This window comes from Lepidochelys kempii, chromosome 17 (genome assembly GCF_965140265.1).
Source record: "Lepidochelys kempii isolate rLepKem1 chromosome 17, rLepKem1.hap2, whole genome shotgun sequence".
Lineage (NCBI taxonomy): Eukaryota > Metazoa > Chordata > Testudines > Cheloniidae > Lepidochelys > Lepidochelys kempii.
Genome location: NC_133272.1, coordinates 5,877,089 through 5,904,971, shown reverse-complemented (window position 1 = coordinate 5,904,971; position 27,883 = coordinate 5,877,089). Strand labels below are relative to the sequence as shown.

General features: G+C 36.1%; 1 protein-coding gene across 1 annotated transcript in view; it reads right to left on the bottom strand.

Annotated features, from left to right (window-relative positions):
* The window catches only part of BRIP1 (BRCA1 interacting DNA helicase 1), a 134,837-nt gene that overhangs the window by 12,167 nt on the left and 94,787 nt on the right, over positions 1-27,883 (bottom strand). Inside the window, exons 16-19 of the mRNA XM_073315419.1 lie at positions 27,073-27,232; positions 23,119-23,240; positions 4,610-4,722; positions 1,302-1,384 (exon numbers count right to left, since the gene is read on the bottom strand). Of these exons, the coding sequence (XP_073171520.1) occupies positions 1,302-1,384; positions 4,610-4,722; positions 23,119-23,240; positions 27,073-27,232 (478 nt within the window). The remainder of the gene's footprint in view (positions 1-1,301; positions 1,385-4,609; positions 4,723-23,118; positions 23,241-27,072; positions 27,233-27,883) is intronic.

Sequence of the window (27,883 nt, the reverse complement as noted above, 5' to 3'; positions counted from 1 at the left end):
TCCTTCCTGTGCTATTAATTTAAAGATCATGAATGATTACAAGAGGAATTTATGTATAGACTGTATGTTTATTACAGTTGTTTCACTGCATGACAAAATCTAGCAGTATTTAAATAGTTTGCATGTTTTGCAGATTAGAAAACAATGTGTGTCAGATTTTTTCTGAAAGAATCACAATCACTTAATACTTCCAAAAATATCATACGCACATGAACCAATATTAATTTTTATAATTATTGTATATCAGAAATCTTAGACAGACAAATGTTTTGATGAATCTGGAAAACTGAAGATTGAGAAAATTAATTTTCATAAACATTAAAAATACATCTTTTAATCCCTTAAAAATACTCTATATTAGAAAAGGTATAGTAGCTTTTATTCTTTCAAAAAAATACTCTTACCATATTCACAAACTCTTTTAGTGAGAGTGTGTAAATTACAATACTCTGCTTTCTCCCTTTTGTTTCCTCTCTTCAGTTATCTAAGCATTTGCCTAATACCAAACAACATGTCAGAAAACTGCTTATATGGCAGAATGTGAGCTCCACCTGTTGACTGGACATGAGCATTATCTCCTTTACATTATCCTTTTACTGTGCTTGTTTATAAATGGAGAAGGGGCAACAAAGCTATGCGATCTATTCCTAAGAAATTTCGCCTTGACTAGTGTCATGTAAGCCTTATTTTTGTTTTAGCTGCATTAATTTTACTAAACATGAAGAAACTGTACTGATCATGACAGCACAAACAAATGTCCAATGATGCTATGAAAGGAATGGTGGTGCCTCTAGCTATTCATGTCTACAAACCACCTGGTTAAACCTCTAACTGCTAACATTAGCCCCTGCAGTTCACTATGGGTGCAAAACTACTCATACAAATGAATGAAAGTGAATGAAAGTCAGTACCTTTATTTTTATATTTACCATACAATGGCTAATAGTTCTTATATATGTTATAAATTTTATTTTAAAAATGTCAGTTAAATTCTGTAAATTGAAGTTTCTTCAACAAATCTTACTACTAGCATGTTCTGAATGGGAATTAAATTAAAATAACAGAATGGCTACTTTGTGTGTTTCAGTGCATTTTAAGCCTGTTGACACCCAGGAGCAGGGTTTTAGAGTTGCTCAGAATTCTAGCTGCACAACAACAGAACCAACGAGTATAATGGATATATTTTGTTATAGCCTCCCCCACATAACAGAGTTCTTTGGGAAATCACCTCTTGAAGCCTAGATTTCCCAACACAATATCCTAATACTAGGATCTTTCCCAGGAGAATCTGAGTATCTTACCAGTTATGTATTTATTAGGGTTACTCCTGAAGCGGTCATCAACTAACATAAGAGCACCCCAATCCTTTTTGTGACGAATACACCTACAGGAGAACAATGAAAGAGAATTATAATTAAATAAAATTGCATCTAAAACTGAAAACTATTTCTCTTTTGCATACTGTTGGAAGCACAAAAGATGCAAAGATGTGTCAGATGTGCTTTCTTGAGCTCCAGCAAAACAGATATCTGCGAGAGAAGGAATGTAAAAACTATATCAGAAGACAGTTAAGCACTGAAACTGCTTTTTCACACAATTCACAGAATTACAAGAGTGACCATTTGATGACACAAACTAGGAGGTCACACGTTATTTCATAAACTGAGCGCTGGATGTCTAATAATTACAACAGACATGTTATTTGTTTGGCAATCTACTGTTGTGAGAAAGATAGGATAAATACTGAAAGGAGAGTAGAGAAGAGTGTAGGAGCAAGATCTGGGAATGCACTGAGTGTGGTTGTACAAAGATTTATAAAACGATGCAACTGTTTTAGTATTTTCTGGCTAGGCTTTAATAAAGTAAGGTTCTATACAAAGAAAAAATCAAGATTCAAGGTAATGATGGTGTTGACTTTGTAATTAAAAGTTTGTTAAAGAGTGGCTTTCTGTAACAATCCTGAAGGGCCACTTTATATGAATCAATTATTTTTATAATACATTGACCTTCTACAGTGTCTTTCAGACAAGGGTTTTCATAGAACTATACAAAAATAAATGAACTGGAGCACACAATCCCATGAGAGATACCTAAGCATTATTATCCTCATTTTACAAATTAAGGAAAACTAAGGCAAAAAGAAGTCTGATTGGATACACAACATCACTGTGTCTAGAGATGAGATTAGAATCCAGATCTTCTAATTCCCAGCAACATAACTAGCTCAGCAAAGAAATTTTTCTTGAACATCTTTAAAGCCTCCCATGAAAGAAAAAACTAACAAAACAATTCAAGGCAAAAGATTCTTTCCAAGCTTTTCATTTTTTACTGCTTTAATAAGTGCTGTTTTAACTTGCCATTTAAATGAATTATACCCACTAGAAACATATCCCACACTTTTAGTAAAGCAGCACTGCAAGAAGTTCATCGCACAGTTGTCACCTGGTCATGCACACCATCTGGTATATTCCCAAAGGTTGTTATTACATTTCATGGACTTATGTTACTTCATACGGTAACAGCACTAAATTAACAGAAAAGTGCCAGATTCAAAACTAACATCCTTCTGCTCACTTCAATCCCTACAGGACGCTTTTACAGAAAGAAGCTTGCCTATCTGCAGCAACCACTTTCTAGGACTGTCAGCATATACTATATTTTGATTTATATTCTCTTTTTATAAATGCACGGAAATATACTGGCTTTTCTTTTCCAAGGCTCAATATAATAAAATCTGGGTCAAATTAGAATATAAACCAGAATTATTCTCCCTTGCATGCAACTGAGCCTTTTCCAAATACACCAGTAGGGGAGTCTGTCTTTCCCTTTCAGCTCAGGTTAAAAGTGCATCCACTTAAATGACAGGTTTCAGAGTAGCAGCAGTGCTAGTCTGTATCCGCAAAAAGAAAAGGAGTACTTGTGGCACCTTAGAGACTAACCAAATTAGTTGAGCATTAGCTTTCGTGAGCTACAGCTCACTTCATCGGCCTATGCTCAAATAAATTTGTTAGTCTCTAAGGTGCCACAAGTACTCCTTTTCTTTTTCCATTTAAATGGTCAGTCATACAATGAAGACCTTTCATTAGCAACATATTTTAAATGAAAAATTTCTAGACAGACAACATGTCCTGTATACTACACAACCAAACTCTCTTCCTCAAACTCACTTCCTTCAGGAAGTCTTCCATTTCTGATCACCATTCTTGCACCCTCCTGTAACTAACATTTTTTATTTTTAAATTACTCACTCCCCAAAAGGAAATTAACAAGATACATACTCATTGTTAGATATATATCATGATCTTTTACTATTCTCCATCATATTCCCCCAATCCCTTTCCCACCCATTATACATATCCCTCACGTGCTGTATTAAGTCAAATTTAGGGTACTTCTGCACTGCACACTTCTCTCAGTGGCGTAGAGAGTACATACCTGCAGAGCCCCACAGCATGAGTATAAACATCAGCATAGCCCGTGAGGCATAGCCCAGGCAAGAAGAGTAAAGACATGTCTGAAGGGTGGGGGTATGTATGGGAGTACAATACTATACAGGCTCTCTATTCACCCAAGCTGTGGCTCCGCATCTACACTGCTAATTTTGGCAGTGTCGTGTCCTGCTGCTGGAGCCGTTCCCCTCTGCAGGAAAGACTCCCCCCAGTGGGGAAAGGCTCTGCCAGCTTCCACTGTTGGAGCCTTTCCCTGCTGCCTCCCCACTCCCCCTCCTCCCACCACCATAGCCTTTCCCAGCTGCTGAAGTCTTTCACTGCAGTCCCAGAAAGGTTCTGGCAGCAGGACACTCTACTGCTAAAAACAGCAGTGCGGATGTGGTGCTTGGGCACGTAGAAGGCCAATATACCCTAGCAGGTCTCCACTCGCTGAAGCAGTGCCTCACTGTCTACACTGCTATTTCTACCCATTCTAGCTGGGGGTTTAGTGTCTGTATTCTACATGCCACTGCAAGTGCAGACCTCCCCTCAAATTTGACCTCATTTACTTGCAACAAACACTACCCTTTCAGAAAGTCTCAGTGACAGCAATCTCTTTAAAACAGTACTGAAGACAACAGCTTGGTTATGTTTTCACTCCCCAACCCTTGTTCAGCACAAACATCAGCTTGCCAAATATCTTGCCACCTGATTTGCAAGATGTCAGTCCAGTTTTACCCGTGTTAGTTGTTACAAGACATTTGGTCCATAGATTACTGAGGGCAGAAATATTTACAAGGCAGGAATTATGGGTCACAGAGTTATTTACTTTGAAATGAAAGATACCCACTGACTTAAGCATCAGTCGGAAATCTTTGCATTTGATACTTCCATGGCCCTAATTGCTCTATAAAATATGAAAGAGTTCCTGGGTTTAAAAGGGCAACACAGTTTCCTAATTAGTATTTGCTTGAAGTGTTTATGGCAACCCCTTACAGTTAGATTTTACTGATGCCTATCTGAAGAAAGCAGAAATCTGAATATCTGTATTTTAAACAATTCCAAGGATAACATGAAGATGGCATGCAAAAATACCTCCAGTCCTAAGAATGAGGGATTGATCATACTCGAGAAAGGAGTTTAAAAATGAAAATATTTAAATAATATTCAGTTCCTCTCACCTGCCCAGTGCCTGGTTGAGAGCTCTATAAGCTTGAATTTCATACCATTGGCTACCTGGTAAAAGGCCTCTTGTCTTTGAGTGCTGGTCATTGTATTTCCTCTTTAACTCAACCTAAAAATAAAGTCAAAATATTATTTTAAAATATTTCTTTTTGCAAAATTATATAATAAAATGAAAAACAGAACAAATTGGTTAATCAATCAATTGGGTATGAAAGAGTGAGGGAGGAGGCTGTTAGGTAGAACACCATGTTAAAAAAAATCTCTTCTTTTCCAGAGGAAACTTCATCCAAGCCCTGCTTAAACCACAAGTGAAAATGAGTTTGGTGGTCCCGTCTCAGACCCCATTTGTTCACATCACACCACTACTAAGCAATTAAGGATAATGAACATTCTTTGCTTAAGATTAGACTAGCGCTGTCTCAGACTAAAGGCAGAGCTGTGTGCCTGGTAATAGCTAACATTAGTGTCATTTGCATAAGAATCACCATTCACTAAATATAATCAAAATAATATTGTAATGCTAAGCTTCTAGCTCTCATTTTGCAAAAATATCATAAAATCCATAATTGAAAGTTTTATCACAATTTTTTGGAATGTGCAAAGTGGAGATAATTTTGGACATGTGTTTTACTATATAGACTCATCAGTGTTTATATATTTCAGTTGTGCAGTAAGTGTTGATGCTGTAATTTCTAAAAAATACAGTTTGAGTTTAGGACCCTATTTTCCAGTCTTTGAGAAATTACAGATTAGTTTATCAACAGTTCTAATAAAAGGCAGTAAGAATTTGTATATAGTCTACATAAAGTTTACAATACTGAACATTGTTTCAGTTGAACTTTGCAAAGGATTTGTGTAATCACTCTGAGCTTTTATGTCCACAAATAGAAATTGTATCTACTTAACTATGAATGATCTAAAACACTACAATATCCAAAACTTACTTGACTGATTGTTCTCTAATAAAATTCTAAATAATGTTTCTGTTTTTCAGATATAATTCATGTTCTTCACTCTGCTCATTTTATTCATACGTAATATGTGGTTCACTCAGTAATAGCTTATCACTCACAGTACAGTGATCATATGTTTATCCAGACCTCAGTGGCCTGTTGGCAAAGGATGCATAATCACTAAATTTGGTCATTTCCATCATTTTCAAGTAGTAGTCTAAGACTGAAAGGCACTATGACTCCGACCATGCTATACAACACCATCTGCATTTCATTCCTTACAGCAGGCAGCAGAGTACTCCAGCTGCTAAAACCACATACCATCCAAACTTACCAGGCTACTGGAACACACCTACTTGTATCAAACACAGCTAGTTTCTGTCAAGGAGTATAGAACTGACAGACATGTGCAATGGTTTAATATTGGGAGTAATTCCCTCAACACCTGGCAGAACTGCAGAAAAGAAACGGCATGTAGTGTAGTTGTAACGGTGTCAGTCTCAGGGTATTAAAGGGACAAGGTGGGTGAGGCAATATCTTTTACTGGACCAACTTCTGTTGGAGAGAGAGACAAGCTTTTGAGAGAACTGACTTGAAGAAGAACTCTACCTAAGCTCGAATGCTTGTCTCTCTCACCAACAGAAGTTGGTCCAATAAAAGATACTACCTCAGTCCCTTGTCTCTCTAATATTCTGGGACCAATAAGTCTAAAACACCACAGCATAAATGGAAAGCAAATGTAATATTTGGGGTGTGGGCAAAGGAGGGAACACTTCTGAAGCACTAAGATGTTTTTTTAAAAAAGAAAAGGAGAAAGTAAATGAAATAAATAATAAATTTCTGCTCTATAACCTGAATTCAAAGGCATTTTTTTACATAAACCCTGGACTGCTGGAGCAGCTGTTTAGTATGTTGCCAGCTAGAGAAGAGGGCTAGGGTCTCCAGGGCCAGGGTCAGTAAGGACTGGTATGCCTCCTGGAGGAAGAAGCCAGCTTCTCCAGGTAAATGGAACCTATCCTCGCTAGTCAAGGAGCAGTGCTGATATCAGTTGCAAGAGAAACCCCTTGCCGTCCCATTTCAAACAAGGGGATAGTGCTTGTTAAAGGTCCATTCTGAGAATGTGAAGAATGATCTCTTATTTGGAAAATATATCCAGCTCCAATATATATTTTCAAAATGTATTGGTTTAAAAAAAGACAAAACTACACAAGAAAGGTTCTTTTCACTGCTCTTTTGCACAGTATTAACCTTTTTAAACTGACATCTGAAAGGACACGCTTCAGGAGAGAAAACAGCAGACTTCTAACCACATCTGACAGGTAACTTTCAACTTGAATTTGGGTAAGAAATTTTATTTTGTGTACTTATGCCCTTTGAAACAGCCTGTCAAATTTACAAATTCAATCTTTACAGCCAGAAAGTAAATTCAGTTTGATTTCACAGATTTAATATTTGTTCCAGTCACTCAGAATTTATTGACTGGTGCATAAGGTTTCCTTTTGTTATTTTTGAAGCACACAGAAATCTTTTCCCCCTAAATAGTTTGTAAACATTAATATAATTCTTCACAAAAAACTTTAAACTGTAATTACACATATCTCTGTATTACCATACATGTAACTGCAGTTAGAATAACCAAAGACAGTACTTTTAAAGGATTTGAGGTGAAGAATAAAATTTAGGAAAATCTAAGAAGGGGGTAAAGCTAACAATATTTTAAAATATGAAGTAGTCACAAAGTTCTTCTGAAAGTATTTCATAGTTCTCTGCATCTCATGATAAATTTCTCAATAGGATTTCTTCACAAAGCCTTTTGTCAACATTAACACATTTAACATTTCTATAGTTTCTTGCTACTTTGAAAGTCTTAGTAAAGCAATATTAGAATAACTTGTCATTCTGTTTTACACCAATTACGATTATTGCAGGCAGTGTCACAACTACACACAGAGGTATATTCATATAAATAGAGTTAGCAAAAACATTGTCACATCAGATAACAAATACTGAGGTCTATATATTAATGGAAGAGATATTAACCTCTCCATTATATGAATAATGGATGACAAAAAAAAAGGACTCTGTTTCTCTCACTCTAAAGATCAGGTTTCAGCATGAAGTGACTATTTAGATTGCTGAGGGTTAAGGATTCATAATAAGTCTAGTAAAGGTAAAAGGCCAGTGCATGTCATTTTAATCCAATCAGAATCTATTTCATTGTATAACTCTGCATTATCAGGCATCAAATCAACACCCAATTCAAAATGACATGATGCATATGTGAAAAAGCCAGTCTCTCCTGCTAGCAAATATCCTAAATGTTCAGTAAACCACAGGCTAGAAGGGATTAGTTAAAATGTCAAAAGACAGCCTTTTACTTTTACCTGTTCATCCTTAAAAATATACTCTTAGCTATCAGGCATGCTTTACAGACAAATAGTTTCAGCAAGCAGCAGCAGAAGGCCTATGGCAAGCTCTGCCATCTTGCAGCTGTCACAAAGATTAGTCTTTGATCTATCTGGGAGGTCATGGTCACAGTCACATTAGCTGAAGTCTAACAATATTATACCTGTTAACTACTCTTTCTTTTAATGCTTAATTAGACAGACTTTCTCCCCATTATGGAAAGTTTAACTGGGAAATACCCTGAGTTTCAACAAAAACTAAATTACATAAACAAACTTTGCTTACTGTGATTTGGAGAGATTTTGAGGCAGTTTATATTATAATTCAAATGTATTTTACAAGGCTTTCCTAAAGCAGAAGGCTAATCATATAGAAAGTTAAAAAGCATTTTATTAGACAAGCTCTTTTGGGGATGGTGTTGAAGGGTGATGGGGAATGGTTTAGGTGAAATGACAATGCTTCACCAGTGAAGACCTGGATTCATCTTTGATTCAGGTGATACAAGAAATAATAGCCTGGATAGCCCATGGTGAAAAAAGCATTAAACTACTACATTATTGGCCATGTGCTGAGGTGATGCTTAGGAGAGTAGCTAGGGGGTGGCAGGTCAGAGTGGAGGTTTATTTACAGAGTTACATGCAGAAATCTGTATAGTGCCTTAACTTGCACTGTGTCAGAGAGCAGCACATTTATTTAATTTAACAAACCCCAAAACATTTTAATATATAACATTAGGGCATGCAAATAGCAGCTTATTATGAATTAATAGCTTCTGGAGAAAAACAACAGTGAGATGATCTAGCCACAGCAACATTTTATCCTTTAAATTATGTACTTTCAGTTTAATGTTCAGTAAATAAAAAAAGGTTCCCTTTACGGCAGTTTCATATAAAACTGGGGTGAATATAAGTGCATATGACACTAGAAGTTTAAGATACCGTCACATAAACAATATATATGAGAAATATTACGCTGTCTTATTCACTCATGATAAGCTTTTTAGGACAGAGTTCAACCCATAAATAATAAGAAGAACTAATCTGTTAAAACTACTGATTAAAACTATTAAGAAAACTTTTCTTCAGTAAAAATAAACACATTGTCCACCAGACACTCATGCAAAATGGTTTTATCTTCAGCCAAGGATAGGGCCTTAGACCTAAACAGTTTATAGCAAAACCAAACTGGAAGAGAGAGAATGTGCATTAGGAGTGTTTACTGTTCAATATCAGCATACCATAAACACATGTATCAGTATAAATATCACAATATAAATTTCAATGGCTAAACTAAAGTACAAGGTCTTGTATGTTGAGTAACTTCAATAGACAAAATCAGTATGATTGTATTTTATTTTATCTGGCATATTTTCAAGATTTGTAGAGGCAGTATTTTATTTAACCAACTGCAGTGCTATATTTTGCTAAAATGGAAAAAAATCAGAACTGGGTCTCTGCCAAAAGTTAAAAAGTCAGGCTCACTCTTAGCTATAACAGCACTTCAGAAACTATTTTTTCCAACTGTTCTCTATCTTCCCTTTTAAATTACAAACTGATACACAACAGAAGGAACACTGAAGACAAGACAACAGCTCAGCATTGTAATGACACAAATGTAAACACGGAAGGCAGCACTGATGAAAACCTTGACCAGAAACCTACCGCCTTCTTTATACTACCACTTGGTGGTGCTGTGAGAATCACAGCTAAAGAGGCTAGAGATAGGATGATTCCAGTTTGGATAAGGCTAAACAAATATTGATACTCTACCAATATATTTGTGCGTTTATATGGGTACACACATACATACTCCCACCCCTACATCCATCCACCGCAGATTTAAAAAACAAAAAGAATATTTAAAAAAAATATGGTCTTAAATCTATCTTCTTAAAATCTCATATGTCCAGTTAGTCTTTCTTCATACTTGTTCAGAACATGCTTGCCGTCTAGTCACCCTCTTGATGAGTGCCAAGTAACCATAAAAATTTGAAAATGTAGGAAAGTGAAAGACATCATATCCCTTTTTTTCTTTTTTGTTTGAAAATTTTTTAAATAGAAGTAGCATTAAACAGTGTAGCATTTAACATTTTTTTCCTTCAAAAGAAGTAACAACATCTGTGAGATTTAAGACTAAATAGTGAACATGTAAAGACCAGGGTACTTCACAGAACACGTTTCACTCCTCAGTAGGCTCACTAAAAGCTGTATCTAAACACACAATCTCAATGTATTAACCCATAAGACTGAGATAATAACAGTAGGACACTACTTTCAAACTGGTGCAGTCATTTCATGGGCAAACAAAGGTTTCAAATATGCAAATGCCTATCACCAGTAACCTGTCAAACCAGTTTCTGTGTATGCTGTAGAAAAGCTTATTTTATAATCATACCAATGAACACCTTGCAGAGTTCTACAGATAAAATCCAGATTACTTAATATAGATCATTCTACTTCACTTTCACACACAGTTGCCACATTTTTCTGTTTAAAAAATATCTTCATATGCATATAGCGTTAAAAGATATGCTAAGGATCAATATTATCTTTCGATACGATCAGGTCTTTGTATTGCTTGGTTATCTATAGAATGCTGTGCTGTGTCTCTCTCTGTCGCCACCCACAATATTCTGTAGCATTGCTTTGGGCTGGATAAATCAGACTGGCTCAACTGTGTGCAATCATATCGCTTCTAGTGGCTGAAGCTTACTGAGGCTATAAACTAATCTTACTACAAGAGCATAAATATTTCACAAGTTGACACTAGCAGTTTTTAAATCTAATTTATTTTTAAAGGTTTAAAAGGCCCACAAAAATTACCCACCTTAATGTATGGGCATGAATGTGAAATAAAAGACAGCACAAATAGTGCAAAGCTATCTGAACTCCAAAATATTTGAAGTAAGCAACTCCCTTTTTTTGACTGCCACTCAGAACGTCAGGGACCTCCCAGTCCCCACCATGCAAATCTCAACCTCTCCAACACACACATTTTAAGTTTTCTTTCTGTAACAGTAATCAAGAAGAAAGGGACAGTTCTCATCTCTGTGGTTATATCTGCAGCTCCAGAACACAGCACCACGTCATTCAAATCTCTTGCATTTTGAAGACTGCTTCTTCCACACAGTACAACTCAAAAATGACTGGGCTCTGGAGTTCATGGGATTTGAACAGAGTAGTACTTGGGGGCCAATGTCTCCTGTAATGGAGATGGAATCAAAGCTAGTCAAAAATCAAGGAAATTGGCAGAATGGAAATAGAATGAGATAGTCACAACAGGGAAGAGAGGCTGCAGAGAAAATAACCACTGAGGCAATTTGATAGATTAACCCCATAATTCAAAACTCGAAATATGAGGGAGCACCTGTAGACAACTGTTATCATCCTGCATCTTATCATTTCTCTATGCATCTTTCTGTGCCAGAGCAGTATTAACTACATGTGAAGACACATATTTCTCTTATTTTTTGATCCACAAAGTACCTTTTCACTTGAAGCACTTCATTAATTCCCAAGTATTCTCACTCTTAATCCCAGTGACAAAGACTGGAGGAAAGGGTTATATAATGTTATAGCCACTGAACACTTTTAGTATTGTCAACTACAGCATGTGGCATCTCAGAGATCTTGAAGTTTTACGGTTTGACAAATCATCTAGCACATTCACCCCAGGCCCATCTACTCATCTCAGTCTTGTAGGCTTGGAGGGACTGTGAACAAGTGACTTGATTAAAATCTAATACAACCAAAACTCTCCTCTGAAGAGAAAATTCAATCCATTTCCAGTGAAGCAGAAGTGAAAAAAATCAAACAGGTTCCCTTGAGGTACAACGCTGCTGCATACGCTCAGTGCCACTGCGTCTAAGGTGAAGTGGTAAGTGTCAGTCATCCTTACAAATCCCCAAGGTGATAGCTTCACTTTTAAATCCTTCAACATTCTTTGACAGTAAAGTAAAAACGTAAAGGTCAACACTACTTGCTAAGGACAAGATAAACACAAGAATATCACTTTGGAATTTTTCATGGATCAGAAAAGTAAACATTTAAAGGTAAAAGGAAAGTTTTGATTTGCTCTATTATTTATCCAAAGGCTTAACTAAGGAATATATTTAGGAATGACTTTCTTAATCTGTGCCAACATATTGACATTACTGTTGCACCAACAGAAGAGAAATGCCATTCACTAGCCTTGTCTGATAATCTGAATTCAAATGTTATCTTTCTAAACCAGAGGAATTCTGTATTTTACAAAATTTTGCAGATAGTTACCAAAAATCCAGACTCTACTATAATTTTTTAATTTACATAAAAACGTTTTGCAGCACATTTAGCACTGGGAATAATGGTGGGAGAGGAGTTATTTTTCAGTATTTACAAAAAAAATTCTTTAAGGAAAATGGTGTATAGTCTCTCTTTAAAATTTCTTTCTGCTTCAGGGTAATATGCAAAATTGTCAGCAAGCACAGCTTACACTTGTTGAATGGCTTTTAAAATTTTAGAGACAAAACCAAAAAGTACTCTGAATTTAGTTTCAACTCTCCTTTTTGGCTACATTCTCCACAAAAAGTGGCTCACATGCCAAAGCTAAAATTTTGTATACATCTGGTATTCTACATCTGGTGGGCTAAACCTTAACTTCTTTTCCTCCAAAGAGAAAAAAATTGAAAACAAGGGAAATATCCTCCCAACCACCTTAACAAGATGAGATTTTTGCATACCACAGTCCTCAGTAACCACTGCCATCGTTACTATACTTTACAATAACAAGCTGAAATAATTTATGGTACCTGGTTGCAAGACAATCACAATGCCAATCACCTTGAAAACGTAACGCACACATCATTAGTAACTTAATACTCATAATTTGAACACATCCCTCTTAAAATTTCAAAATATGTCCCCCGATCACTGTTACTGTAAATTTGGGGGCTTACTGATATAATGTTGTACATTGCAATCCTCTACAAACAATCAAATCTATTCATCACAATCTTTACTATTTTAAGAAAGTATTTTATTCAATTTATTACTAAATATTCTCTTATGGTGATGGAAATGAGGGGGGCATATAAGTTTCTAGATGGATAGCACTCATATCCTTATTCACTGCCCTTTCTTTAGATCAGATGACTTAATATTTTTTTTAAAACCAGCTTCTGTAAGAGCACCCTTTGAATAGTATCTCATGTTTGTTTTCCCTTTAAAATTTTTATCAGAGTTTTTTATGATCCCGTTAGTGGTAGCCCCTTTTCAGCAAGGGAGAAACTGACTGTACAGATGAAACAATGAAACTGACCACACTTTTGCATTTGATAGCACTTAGTGTAAGCAAAAAAAGTAATTTTTGCAGGGTTTTTTTCAGTTATACTGAACATAAGGTGTTTATTGTAATTATAGTAGATATACTATTTTAAGTCAGTAACATAATTTTCAAGTTGATAATTTCCCTTTTAAAGCAAAATTGTTCAGAAACATTCAAACTGCTTCGAACTATCAAAACTGTAGAGCAATAATAAAATGTTCAGTTTCTTTTTAAAGAGAAGCTTTAAATTTCATTGTATAGTATTCAAATAATGCCAAAAATCTTTGCAACAAAATTTCCCCCCAAATTTTAACTATGTATCAATTCGCCTGTATTTTAAAATGACTATTTACTTTTCCCAAAACATGATGGATTAAAAATGAAAATTTCCTAATTCTAGGACTTAGCTATTTAACATTAGTATTTGCCTGACTCACAGTATCTGCTTTTTATTAACTGATTTTTTTAATTGACTCATGTGTGAAACTCATAGGTAAATGAGGACCATAACTGCTTCCATTAAGTGGTAAATAGTCTACACTAGTGCAAGAAAAATGAACCAATAGTGTCATGTAGAACAGAAGCTTCATTTTCATTCAGAATAAAGATGTATTTCAGTCACCATTTAACTAGTGTAGATTTCTCTTTCCCTGTACAAGGAACAATAGGGAAAAAACTATAAGCTAAAAATGTGGAGACACGGATGGAAATAAGTTTAAATATTAAGAAAAGTTGTTGTTTGTTAACTGGAAATTTCAGTCACCAGTTTTGATTTGTTGATTCTTCATCATAGAAGTGAAGAAACCCCAGTTGTACAACTGATTTTTTTTACACCATTAAAATACTGAATACATAGCAATGAAAAATGCAATTCAAATGATGTGTTCCATCATAGCTCACAGATTACACTCCTGGAAACAATAAGAAGGGGATTTCCCTTCATAGTTTATATTCAAATCATAGCAGCTGACTAAAGGAAATATGTAAAAGATTCTCATTAAAAGGCAAACCCTCTTCCAGTTTTTGAATAATATCAATGCACAGAAAATGTAGTCTTATCAAGTTTATTTTCTTTTTACATCTATTCACATAAAAGGGTTTGAATGTTTTTCCTACATATTTTGGCTGAGTAAAGGTCTCACTTAACTGTTATACAATTATAAAGTATGCTCTACTGTAGAACGTTTAAAAAAGCATCTGGGAAGTGGAAGTCGAGAAATCCTCTCTGGGAAAGTTAGGTTAATGCTTCCACTATCAGAGTTGCCCATTATCAACATTTTGTAGCAAGTTTCTTTATTTTCAGGTCCCCAAAGAAAGAACAGTAAATTATGACTTGAACTAAACAAGTCACACTTGGCTCCAAAATCAAATTTTCCTACCTCTATTTTCAGGTCCCTGAGGTAGGCAGAGGAAATCCTGGTCACAGCCAAATAAGTCATTTTTGGCTCTGAAACATATTTTCCTGCTTCTTTAGAGCCAAACTCTACCACTGAAAGTACCATAGCTTTATGTAGTACTTTAACATTTCTCTTTTTATTTTTGCTGTAGCAACCTGATTCTTAAACAGTATGAAGGCATTTTCAATCCTACAGAATTGGTCCTGTGGTCTCCTTTTTCTAAACATCTTATTTTTCTTTTATTGCAGTCCAGTATACTTCCAAGTCTTAATTATCTTTATTCCCATAACATGAAGGTAGGTAGGTTTAGACTGTTAAACTAATGCATTTAAGGCAATATGTGCCTAGAACTCTGGATTGGGCCAAATGGGAAAAAAAAAAGTCAAAATAAATAAATAAATATCCTAAACGGGATCTTGTTTTTGAATAAACAGATTAAGTACATAATATGAACTACAATTTAAAACTTCTTCCATTATTTAAGTGGACTGAAAATATTATTTGAAAACCTTTTTCCTCTCATCCTTAACTACCTGAAGTAGCACCTTATATTTTCTCCAATGATATGGAGAAAATTACATTTAGCATTATACCACATACTTTACAATGGGACTTTTACCTGAGTAAAGACTGTAGGATTGGATCCATAAGATTACAATTCCAAACATATTACAAAAAGGTAATGAAAATTATTTAAGCATCAAACAACATGTATTTGGGATGACACAGCCTTCTCAGTCACATTATTTATATTCTTTAATAATACAGTTCACTAGCATTAGCTAATCAAATTACAAATCATAAAACATGTTTAGAAAGCAGGTTGATCAGAGACAAGTTATATTAGCAGTGGAGATGAGCCAGCATCAAACTGCCAGTTTAAAACATTGGTCTCTAAGGACCCAATCCTACAACCCTTACGCTTGCACACAGCATTAGTGAAACTAATGGGATCACTCAGGAAAGTAGGATCTATGTGCAAGCGTAAGGGTTTGTAGAATTGAACCTGAAGAGGCCTTTTATTAACCACCTAATAACCTGACTTGCAACTGTATTTCCATAAAGCACCAGTGACATTTTTTGGTGACAGTGAAAATCATTGGGTGATATGCTTTAGGGATTTGCTTAACAAATGTCCAGCACTTGCATTTCCTTTTTTAAAAAGGAAGTCAGAATTAATTTTAGTATCTTCTGTCTTCAGCATATTTCTAATTGTCTAAAGTCTCTGTTCTATCACCAGATAGTTAAATAACAATATACTTTTGTGACCTATATCTTTATTATTTTATTATATTTATTATGATTATCTGCTAAAATTACCTCCTAAAATCTGAAACACACTTAGAAAGTTTTATAATTTCCAATACTTTTTAGCTCATCAGTTTTCCAATTTATACACTCTACCACAAAATATACAGAAAAGCTACCCAACTATATCATAGGACCACATTCCTAAACTCCACTTGTGAACCTTGAGCTTCCCTCAATACCTTCAAGCAAGGAAGCATTCCCTGCATGTAAAAAAAAAATCTGGGCTCTGCTGGACTAAGAAGAGAAATGAATTCCATAGTAGAGGATCTGTCCAGGAGAATAACCTGCCAGGAGCATCCTCTCATTTACTATAGAGAGTTCCAGTTTGAGGGCTTCCCCAAAGTCAAATGACAGGGGGTGGAAAAGGTGACCTCTCAGGTAACCAACGCCCAAACAAGTTAGGGCATTAAAGGTTAAAACCAGTACCTTTAATTTCACCCAGAAACGTATTGGTAGCCAAAACAACTCTGAGTAGGGTTATTGCATAATAAAGTACTACTCAATACAGAGAAGGGTGGCAAAGTCTGGCTCTACATGAGAATATGTAGGCTGTCTATCTGAGCAATCAGAGATTTTCTATATACTTACACACATATCTGCCATATTAATTTATAATATAAAGCATCATATTCTAGCTCCTAACTGCTTTAAAACATGCTCTCATTTTAGCTCTGAGTTTTTAAATGACACACAAAATATTTAAATAACACATAAGAATAACCATGTGAGAGTGGAATGTATTATCAATCTCTTTCAGAGGATAGAATAATTCCCACACCCCTCCTATATCCCTCCAACAACCGGACTAAATATCAGAGACTGATCTGCATGAAACTCAAGTTTTCATGATTCAGTACATCATGTAAATCAGCTATTCGAGAAAGTAAATTAGCTTCTGACTCAAGCAGTAATGCATTTACCTGCCTAAAAAAAAAAAAATCTAATTCTTAAATTAGCAGTATCCAAAGAAAACAGTGCCTTAATCCAATTCTGATGCAAACTGATCGCAAAGATTTATGTAAACTGGCCTAAAGGAAAGCCATCGCAATGTATTACTTATGGCAAACACTAAGAAGAGGAGAGAATCCAGGATTTTTATCTCTGGGATCAGTACAAACTATATTTTTCCTGATTGTCTTTGTCATACACCGTTTAGGAACAATTGAATGAGTGGTCTCAAATGCCATAGTAGGACACCCGCTGCCCCAGTCAATAAAGGAAAAAAAGGACTTAAGCCTGATTAAATGATTACAACCATAAAATGAATCTGCATCATAAGCAGGATGGCAATTTCTCTGCAGACCAAGTATTATTTAACCTCTTGGTAATAGGACTTGTGATTTTTGGATGCTAACTGCTAATGTAAAATGCAGTAACATAGCCAGCAAAGCTCAAACATTTATGGCAATGGGTTAAGGCTTAATTTGGCCCAACTGTCTATGCACTTACTTAAGAACCTCTATCGTACACAATACTGCTTAAAGTCATGAATGTATTATAGAGATCAGCATTGCTTGGCACTCCAATTTTCATATACATTTTGTAGGTAATACATACATGTTTTATGAACCTGTAGGTACTAGCGATGACAGTGTTTTGATCATTTAAAATTAACTCAGCAGAATTTAAAAGCATTAAAAGAAAAGTATGAAAATACGCTAAAAACATCCTTTCTAGTTTTGGGGTTATGTATATTGATCCACGAAGACTGTGGTAGCAAACCACAGTTTGCATCTGTTAATCCAAATCCATAGCAGTCAGAATTTTTGTAAGCAAACTAACTTCTCTTTTATATTACTATATGGTGTGTGTGTATTCTTCTGTATAAATTCAACAGGTCTGGAAGAGGGGGTATATGCATCTAAATATCTGTTTTATGTTAAATTTATTTAATCTCAGTCAGTAATACTAAGTGTTTAATCTTTCCAAAATACGAATTGCAGTTCCAAGTGAGAATTGTGATTTTGGCACCTGCCCTTCATTATCATCAGACAAGTTCATTATAACAACTGGAGTGCCTAATTTCTTTCCTGCACGATAGTACACTTGAGAATTATTTTGCAGCCATGCATGCTCTCCCATAAGGCCACAAACAAATCTTCTTCAGGGAGAAGAACTGCCACCATAAAGGTGACAATCTGAGCTCTACTGGCAAAAGGAGTAACATAAGTGAGGCAGATCCAGAACTTTCTGAAATATCTGACAAACTTAAAGCTAGGGACAAAGTAAAGAATTCCTCAATTAAATTTACACAGAAGTAGAGCTAACTAGATATCACTTTGTACCTAAGTTGCCTTCTGCTCAACATGTCTACAATAACTAGCTTTCCCAGTATTATCTTAGGAGCATTGCCATGCATCAGCCAACTCTTCAGATCTGATGCTAAGAGACTGGTGCATGCCCTTCTCTCATCTAGAATTGATCACTGTGGTGCTTTGTGCAGAGGCACATCTAAATATATATACTCAGAGGTTCAACCTACTTGCAATGGGCAGCTAGTGTTTTTATCCTTGCTTAAAAATTTAGTTTTCTTAAATCTAACTTTTAAAACTAGAAAATATCTCAACATAATATTGATGTTTGGTATTTAGTGAACAGTAATGATTTGTATTGTCCGGCTCTAGATTTTATTTCAAATCTGGCTGATGTATTAAATTATATATATATATATATACGCACACATAATTTATCCTTGACTCACCACTTTGAGTTTACTGTTTCACACAATACCATTTAGAATATAAAAATCACCCACTTTTGGAGATCACCTACTGCAGGGTCAATGTGGGAGGGTTCCAACCACATTACAGAATAAGTGTTGCAAAATTTTATTTTAATATATAAAGGTCTCTAAAATAAAACATTTATTACCTCTAATTTATTACCTCTAATTACCCCTTTAACTTTAAAATGAGGAACAAGACTTTTTAGTATATGTACATTTTGAGTTTAAAACACTGTGTGCCAATCTTTTAACCAGGAGGAAAATATTATGGATGAGTAATAAGTGATTTAAAAAAAAAAAAAAGATTAAGCTAGAAACACTGAAAGAACATTGCACTAGCAGGTACCTTAAACTAATATAATCTTACTAGTACTTATAGGATGCATGGGGTTTTTTTTTACCCAGGCAGTACCTACACATGCATTTTGGACAACAAAGAAATCTTTGATTATGCACTTAAAATGCAGAATGCATCCCAAAAACTAAAGAAGCTAAGTCAGTTTGGGTTATCAAGTCCAAACTTATTACTTGTTTGTTTGATTTGGCTTACTTATAACCAGTGTCTGGCAGCTCTACTATTTGTTTATTATGTGATATTTCATTTTGGTTGTTAGCTCTGTACAGCATTATGAGTTTATTTTATACAGCACCTTTCAAAGTTATGTAGTAGTAATGGTGGTAATCGCTGTTATCACTGGGAAAGAAAAGGAACCAACAGTTGGATGACTGTTTAGTTGGCACACAGAGAACACTAATAAACAGTGTTACAAATAAATTTGAATAATACGGGTTCTTATGTTTATTTGGTACTGCAACCTCTATATTCCTGACTAGATCAACCAGCCTCCCTTTATCATAAGGGTGGAAACTCTGGAATTCTATACTTAGTAGAGATAGTTACCTCTAATTAGTAACTCAAAGAATTCAAGTCAGTTATGTATAAAACATTTAATGCAAACATGGATATATTTTAACATTAATACTCTTTGTATACTCAGATCCCGAAAGGGGGAAAATCCCTATTTATTTTGGATTATACTGATAAGGATGACCCTCTGGCTTTATATATTGTAGGGACCACAATGTTTTATTTTTTACAAAGACTTTCTTCTTAGCTCATTACTTAGTATCCATATGTGCCCAGAGATTAACCAGACACATAAATGCTAATCTTTTCCACTGTATTGTTGTATCTCTTAGTCTTGATTTTATGGAAGAGGATGCTCATTGAAAAATGTACTTGGAGGATGACATTGATTTTGTATTTAAACAATTGCCTCATTTTAGAGGATTTGCATCCACTTCCAAACAGTGTTAACTTATTATGGTGCCATATTTACAAAATAAAAACGGACACTTTGGTGGCAATATTTTTTAGGGTTGTGAAACAGTCATATTGAAGACAAAAGTACACTTTTAAATATGGCCAGCTGTTGCTACTGCCATCTTCGAAATCAACAACAAAACATGCATATTTTTTGGAACTGGTGGATATTTTCTAGTAAGTTACTGTGCTAAAGGAGTTTATCATGAAACAGTGAACCTGTGTCATTGACATTCACTTTGAGCACAAGAACAGCTTTGCTGTTGCCTACACTCTTGACTTCTCTCTTCACTTCAAACACTTTTCATCACACTGAACACTTCTTTCATTGGTCTGTCTGTTACTAGTAAACCAAGAGCAAATTCTACTCTGTGTAGCAATACATCTTTGGGTGTAAATCATAAACCATAATCATATCATAATCATATGGGTGTAAACCCATAAAGCAATTACAGCAGTAAAAGAAAAATACTTCCAATGTTGTGAGTTGAAAAGTGGTAAATACCCCTAAATAATTAAAACTAACAAATGTCAGCAGCAAGATATCATATTGCATGTAAGGAAAACACACCGATTTCTTCTGTTACAAAAGGGTCAGATGAAAAAAGAAACAGCAGTTACATATTCTGTTCACTGAAATATTGTGCTTATATTTTCAATATTAAGATTGGCAGCACTTGCTTAACTGAACGGTGAAATAAATGGCTTCAGACACTTTGGGGAACTTTTACTTATGGGAACTCTGATCTGTATTTTCTTTATTCCTCAATTAGATTATACGAATCTATTCGTATCATTTAGTAAAGCAATTTTCTGATTTATCTTGCTCATGAGGCAACCCATGACATTTTTTACTGGACGATGTGTCAGAGTTTTATGACAAGTTTCAGAGTAGAAGCCGTGTTAGTCTGTATTCGCAAAAAGAAAAGGAGTACTTGTGGCACCTTAGAGACTGGATAAAGCAAGTTGACAAGAGGTATAGTTGAAGGGAAAGGGAATTAAAATTATGAAGACTAAACTTAAGCTGATGTATTCTGAAGTCTAACTAATCAATTACTATAATTTTCTGTGCTTCTGTAACACCTAGGAGCCTCAATTATGGACCAGGTCCCCATTCTGCTGGATGCTGTACAAAGAAAGAATAACTCTATAGAACAGATATGAGATAATCTGTAGAATTTTATGTCAAAGATATGGCACTCTCCGCAGCATGCCCTTGTTTTTGGAATTCTTTCCCACTAGAAATATGTCTGAAGCATGTCAACTTTTACCACATGCTGTAAGATGTGTTTATTCAGGTTTTCAATTAGTCTATTAATTGAGTTTCCTCATTTCTGCTTCTTTCAGGGGAGTGGCTGAGAGTCATGAAATATGCCACCAGTTAGCAGAGGGAAACGACTTACCAAGCACTCACGGCTGGTCTATACTTAAGCTGTAAATTTACTTTTAAGGTACACTACTTCAAGTTACGTAACTGAAGTTGATGTAACTTAGGTTGACTTACAGTGGTGTCTACACTGTGCTATGTTGACGGGAGATGCTCTCCCGCTGACTTATCTTCTGCCTCTCAGGGAGGTGGAGTACAGACCTCGATGGGAGAGTGCGCTGCTATCGACTTAGCTTGTCTTCACCAGACCCACTAAATCGACACCACTGCATCGATGGCAGCAGTGCCAATTTAGCCAGAAGTATAGACAAGCCCTCAGAACCAAATCTCTCACTGAATTTGATTAACAGAGGACCAAAACTATACCAACACAAGCATTGCGAATGAGGACTAAGACAATTATGTGGCAAAGCTTCCACAACTCCTGTCTGTATACCAGAGTTTCCCCAGTATGTCAGGTTCCTCTTCTTCATGAATACGTAATCTTCCCACTGACTACCCCCCAATCCAGGAAGGACTGAAATAACAATCAGGGTTGCAAAGGACCAAAAAAAAAAGTCTGTATTAGTTATACATCTAATGGGTACTCTTTTTATTTGGGTACATACATTGCAAGTCAGTCTCTCTCAGATTACTCATTACACCTTTCTTTCATACTCTATTATTTTTAATCCCTTTACAAAACATAATGGACCTAAACATGAACCCTTTACTCCCACTGATGAGCAGTTACTGACAAAAGCAGTCCCACCAAAATCAGTGAGTATACTCACATGAATAACTTCTCAGCAATGTAAGAGGTTGACACTTTGGTCAATTCAAAGATACAAACTGACCCAGAAGTTTAGTTAATTTAGGCCTACGACTACATTCAGAAGCCACTTTAAGATCTATGCCTCAAATCAGCTGAAGCTGAATCATCAAAAAAAAGCAGTGTTCTCAATTTCCAGGAGAGATCATTTCATGTAATAATTTCACACCTTAAAGAAGCAAGCTAAGTATCAACATTAGCTTTGGTAAAAAAATTTACTATTCTACTCCCAGGCTAAATGAAGAGTGCTACACACACATAGCGATGTTGAAGGAGGAAATGGGGATTGAAGAGGAGACATGCAGCGACCAACAATGAAAGAACGTATGAAAATCTTTCATCTCTAGGTTATATTTATATATTTACCTCTCAACCTATTTTACCCATCTTAACATTCTTACTTTAATTTGTATCTGTTATTTATTTTCTTAGGAAACAACCTCAAATAGATTAAAAAATAATCTTTTCCCCATCAATTATACTGGATCTTAGCTACCACATATCCTGCTATATCAGATAAATCAAGGAGGAGTCTTTATCCATGCAACAGGCATAGCCTTTGAACTAATGGGGAAAACTGTACCGTAGCTGGTAAAAATGGAGCTAGTGGGCACTTTGAATGTAAAAACACCATTACTAGCTTTGTTTAAACAATGGCTTAAAATAAATTTATTGTAGTATGTAGTATTAACAAGTGTTAAAATCTAAAAATAGAAGCCACATAGTCTCTCAATTTTACCATGTAGAAAGCATGCTGAAGAATTCAAAATGAGGTCAGGTGAGAGTCCTGAACAAAATTTGGTAATACAGTATTCCGTACATGATGAAGTATTTTAGACATAACAAATTTAAGTTACAAATCTTTTAGTTAAGTGTTGATATCCTACCTGAAGGTCTTTCACATTTGGAAATGGAATACCAATAGTTATAACAGCACGGGCATTGTCATCAGAGAAATCCAAGCCTTCACTAACTTTACCTCTGCATACTGCTATCAGAAGTGCTCCATCTTGAACAAAGCAAAGAAGAATTAGCAATCATTCTGGGAATAAATCATCAATTATCAGAAGGCAGTTTTACGGTATTCTTTGACAAGACTCAAGTTAAAACAGCATAATGCAGTGTGTATCAGTTTGAAAAAAGTGAGCTGAAATAAAAATACATGATTTTTTACAGAAGCATTATGGTAGCTAATATAATTTAGACAAATAATATTGATGAGCTGAATTTGCCATTTTCATATTATGTTTGCAAGAGGCACTATATAATATAGAAGTGAAAAACTGTACCTACCTAAAGCAATAGTGCTTTAAATTTATCATTTCAATAATGGTATTCTCTTGTTCTCTTTCTTACTATTATGCTGTATTGACTGAACTGATATTTAGGGTATTTTTTAATAAAACGTGTCAGGTTAAGTTTGTAAGACAATGCACTGTAAATATGTTTCTGTGCTTTGCAAAATGATGGCTTTGCTCAGAAATTAACAGGGTAAATATTACATTTGCTGTACACATCTGGAGTCTATACTGGACAGAAAGTCTACTGTAAAAATACTTAAGGATCCAGCTATCTGAGAGACCACTGTTGCAGTTAAATTAGGAGACTCTTGCTGTCAGGTCAGGGGTTGAACTCTTCAGGAATGACAGCAGAATCTTCTCAGTGGGGAAGAGGAAGTTACTTGAATGCAGAGGGGACAGGACCCAGACCTGAAAGGAGGAGGTGGCAGTGGAGAGAGTGGATTGGGACAGGGAGCCTGGAAGCAGGAGTGGAAAGGGGAAATTGGAGACAGAGTGGATGAGGAGCCAGTGGGGATGCTTAGGATTGGGAAAGAGCCTAGGGGAGATAGGACAAGGAGTTTGGGGTGGATATCAGGATGAAGATCCCAGGAAGAGGAAAACTGAGATTAAATTAGGAGCCTTAGAGGTAGACTGAGACTAGAAGCCTGGTGGTTGAGGCTAGGATACGCCATGGCAGCCCACAGGGAGAGACTGGGACTGGCTAGGCAAGGGGTCAGCAGGTAGAAGGGGAGGTGGAAATGGTTACGTACCAGTATATTAAAGTGTTGTTCTTCGAGATGTGCTGTGTGCATATACATAGTAGGTGTACGTGCACTCAATGTACTAGAGTCAGACTTTTGCCAGAAGTACCAGCAGCCGAGGCATACATCCCTGCTATCCTCATGCACACAGCGAAAGGTATAAAGGGGTGTGGGTGCTGCCTCCTTCTCCTTTCCTTCTAATGAATATCCAAAGTAGTGGGGAAAGTGGGGGGTTGTGGAACACACATGTGCACAACACATCTTGAAAAACAAGTTACTGTACAGGTAATCTTTTTTATTTTCTTTTGAACGATTGTGCACATATACATTCCGTAGCGGGTGACTTACCAGCAGTTTCCTTGCAGGTGGTGGGACTCTAGTTTACTTGAAAAGAAGACTGCAGCACCAACCTGCTGAAGTTTGCATCAGCTTGAGAAACTGTGTCTGGTTTGACAACCATATTGCAGCTTTATAAATGCATACTATAGGTATGTTACTTCAAAAGGCTGATGAAGCGGAATGAGCCCTAGTAGAATGGAGGAGGAGGAGGAGGAGGAGACCTTTACTCAATCATAGCAGAACTTGATACAGTCAGAAATCCAATGTGATATGTGTTGGGCTGTAACAGGTTGCCCTTTCATCATAGGCAACAAAAAGGCCTGGAGATGATCTGATTGTGCAGTCCAGGTAGAAGGACAGAGCCCTTCAAACACCTAGAATATGGAGCTTTTCCTCAGCCTTGTTAGAGTGGGGCTTTGAAAAGAATATTGGGAGATGTATAATCTGGTTTAGGTGGAATGCCGAGACAACCTTAGGCACAAACTTAGGGAGTGACCTAGAAGAGACCTTGTCCTTCTGAAATATCATGTAAGGAGGGTCAGCTAAAAGAGTTTGAGCTCTGATGCCCTCCTTGCAGAAGTAATTGCTACCAAAAATACAACTTTCATTGACAGCAATGGTAAGGAAGCGGTTTCCAATAGTTCAAAAGAAAAACCCATTAGGAGTGACAATACCGAATTCATGTCCCATGGAGGTACTGGTTCAGAGACAATAGAGTAAACATGAATAAGTCATTTAAAAAACTTGGTTACCAAAGGTTGTGAAAAGATGGAAAATCCTTCCATTGGTGGGTATAATGTAGAAATGACTGCTAAATGGAATCTCACTGAACTGAGAGGCAGAAGATTTCAGATGCAGCAGGTAGTCCGATACATGTCTGATCTCTGTGCAAATTGGTAACAGCTGATGAGATTTGGTGCAGACTGAAAATCTCTTCCATTTTGTTGCATAAGGGGCTCAAGTGGATTCCTTTCTGCTGTTTATCAAAATGGAACGGACATCCTGAGAGCAGACTTTCTCTACATTGCTGTACCAGAAATCATCCAAGCCATAAAGTAGAGAGATTGTAGGCTGGGGTGCAGTGTTTTCCCTGGTTCTGCAAGAAGGGATCCTCAACTATAGGCAGAGCTATGGGCAGTTGAATTGAGAGCTGATGTAGGTCCGTGTACCTGTACTGCCTTGGCCAACCAGGTGCTACGAGGTCTCTTCCTCATTTCCTGATTAGCCTTGGAATTGGAGGATCTGGAGGGAATGGATACAGCAGATGACGAGAGAAGAAGAAAAGCATGTGTCATGGAACCCCGGCTGTGGCCTGCCCTGGAGCAGAATTTCCTGCATTTGTGGTTCAGATAGGTTGCAAAGAGATCTATTACTTGGTATCCCTACTGAGAGAAAAATCTCTTGCAAAATCTCCTTCTTTACTGACCACTCACGATGGTCTCTGAAGTGTCTGCTGAGAGAATTTGCAATGGAATTCTCATCCCTGAGAGGTGAAATGCCTTTAGCAAAAATTAGACAGGGTGGTTGAGGTAATATCTTTTATTGGACCAACTTCTGTTGGTAAGAAAGTGCTCTTTCAGAAGTTCCACAAATGGATCACCTTTTGGAAAAGCTAAATCAACCCTGCACCTTCCTTCTTGTTGAGAGAAAACATAGAAGTGGTGTTGTTGGTAAGAACTTGAACCACCTGATTACTTATGGTGGTAATAAAACTTTCACAGCCCCAATGAATAGTTCATGGCTCCAATACATTCATGTGGAGAGAAGTCTCCTGTGACGTGCCAAGTGCCTTAGCCTGAAGTTGCCCCAGACTGGCATCCTAGCCCCTGGAGGACACATCTGTTACAAGAGTACTTGTTAACTCTGGTGGTAAGAAAGGAACACCTTTGCAGACATTCTGGGGATCTATCCATCAACTCATGGACTGAAGCACTCTTGCAGGTATGCAAATCAGCATGTCCAGAGAGCATCTGCTTGGATGGTATAATGAGCAAAGCCAGGCCTGCAGATACCTGAGGTGAAGGCTGGCAAAAGTCTCTGACTTGAGTGCACTGGGTGCACGCACATCTACGGTAGAACGTACATGTGCACAATCACTCAAAGAGCAGGGCTCCTGTGAACAGGAGTATGTGATAATGTAATTAAAGATTGTATCATATTGTATGCACAAGGCAGCATAAAGGTTAATACTGGCATTTCCTAACTTCATAGTGCTTGACTTTGCATCCTTAATGTTATTTGAACAAAGTTTTTTGTGTGGAATATATGAATACATTACGTACAAACGATCAGGCACAACTCCTCTCAAATCCAAAAATATCATATCATAGTAAAATAAATTGTACGACACCATCTTAGTCTGACTTTTAAAATATCAGCCACACTTTCTACCTGAAAAGTCTACATTAATTACTTAACGTGAGTTAAAAATTCATTCAGACATCCTCAGCCATCCAATTACCTTTTCCTCCTTTATGTTTTATTGCATCATAGTATAATTGGAGCAGTGCATCAAAGTCAGCCTTGTCTCCTCCTTTAGGCTCTGCAATGACTGTCTTAACCAGCTCCAAGTTCCTCCATAAACCAGTGTGCATCCAGCGATCTTTTAATTTATCCAGCAACTAAACAAACAAACATACAAAAAAGAAATCTAAGAGTGCCATAGTGAATATTCAGTCACCTAATTTTTCAAAAGGCTCTAAAACATACTAAACATGTCCCCAATAAAATGCACAATAAAAATACCAATCACAACTTTATAAAATGCATACTATTCAGTATTTGTCAATATTAGTCATAACTTGACACTCTGGAAATTTGTGCAATTTGAATGTAAGCAACTGCATTTCAAAATCCAAACATTTATGCTCTCCACTGCTGCAACTTGATATACTTATGCCTTGCAATTCTCAAAAAAGAAATGAATTATCTTGTGACAGGTGTTGTACTGATGGATTCTTAAAGTAATAAACACAGTGGATGCAATTCAGTATGAGTAAATTTTATTTAGTGAAGGCATATGAAATGCACAAAAAAGCTCACAATCACATTTTTTCATATAGTTCTAAAAAAATCAATCACGATTAATTGCACTGTTAAACAAAAATAGAATACCATTTATTTAAATATTTTTGGATGTTTTCTACATTTTCAAGTATATTGATTTCAATTACAATACAAAGTGTACAGTGCTCACTTTATATTTATTTTTGATTACAAGTATTTGTACTATAAAAAAATAAAAATAGTATTTTTCAATTCACCTAATACAG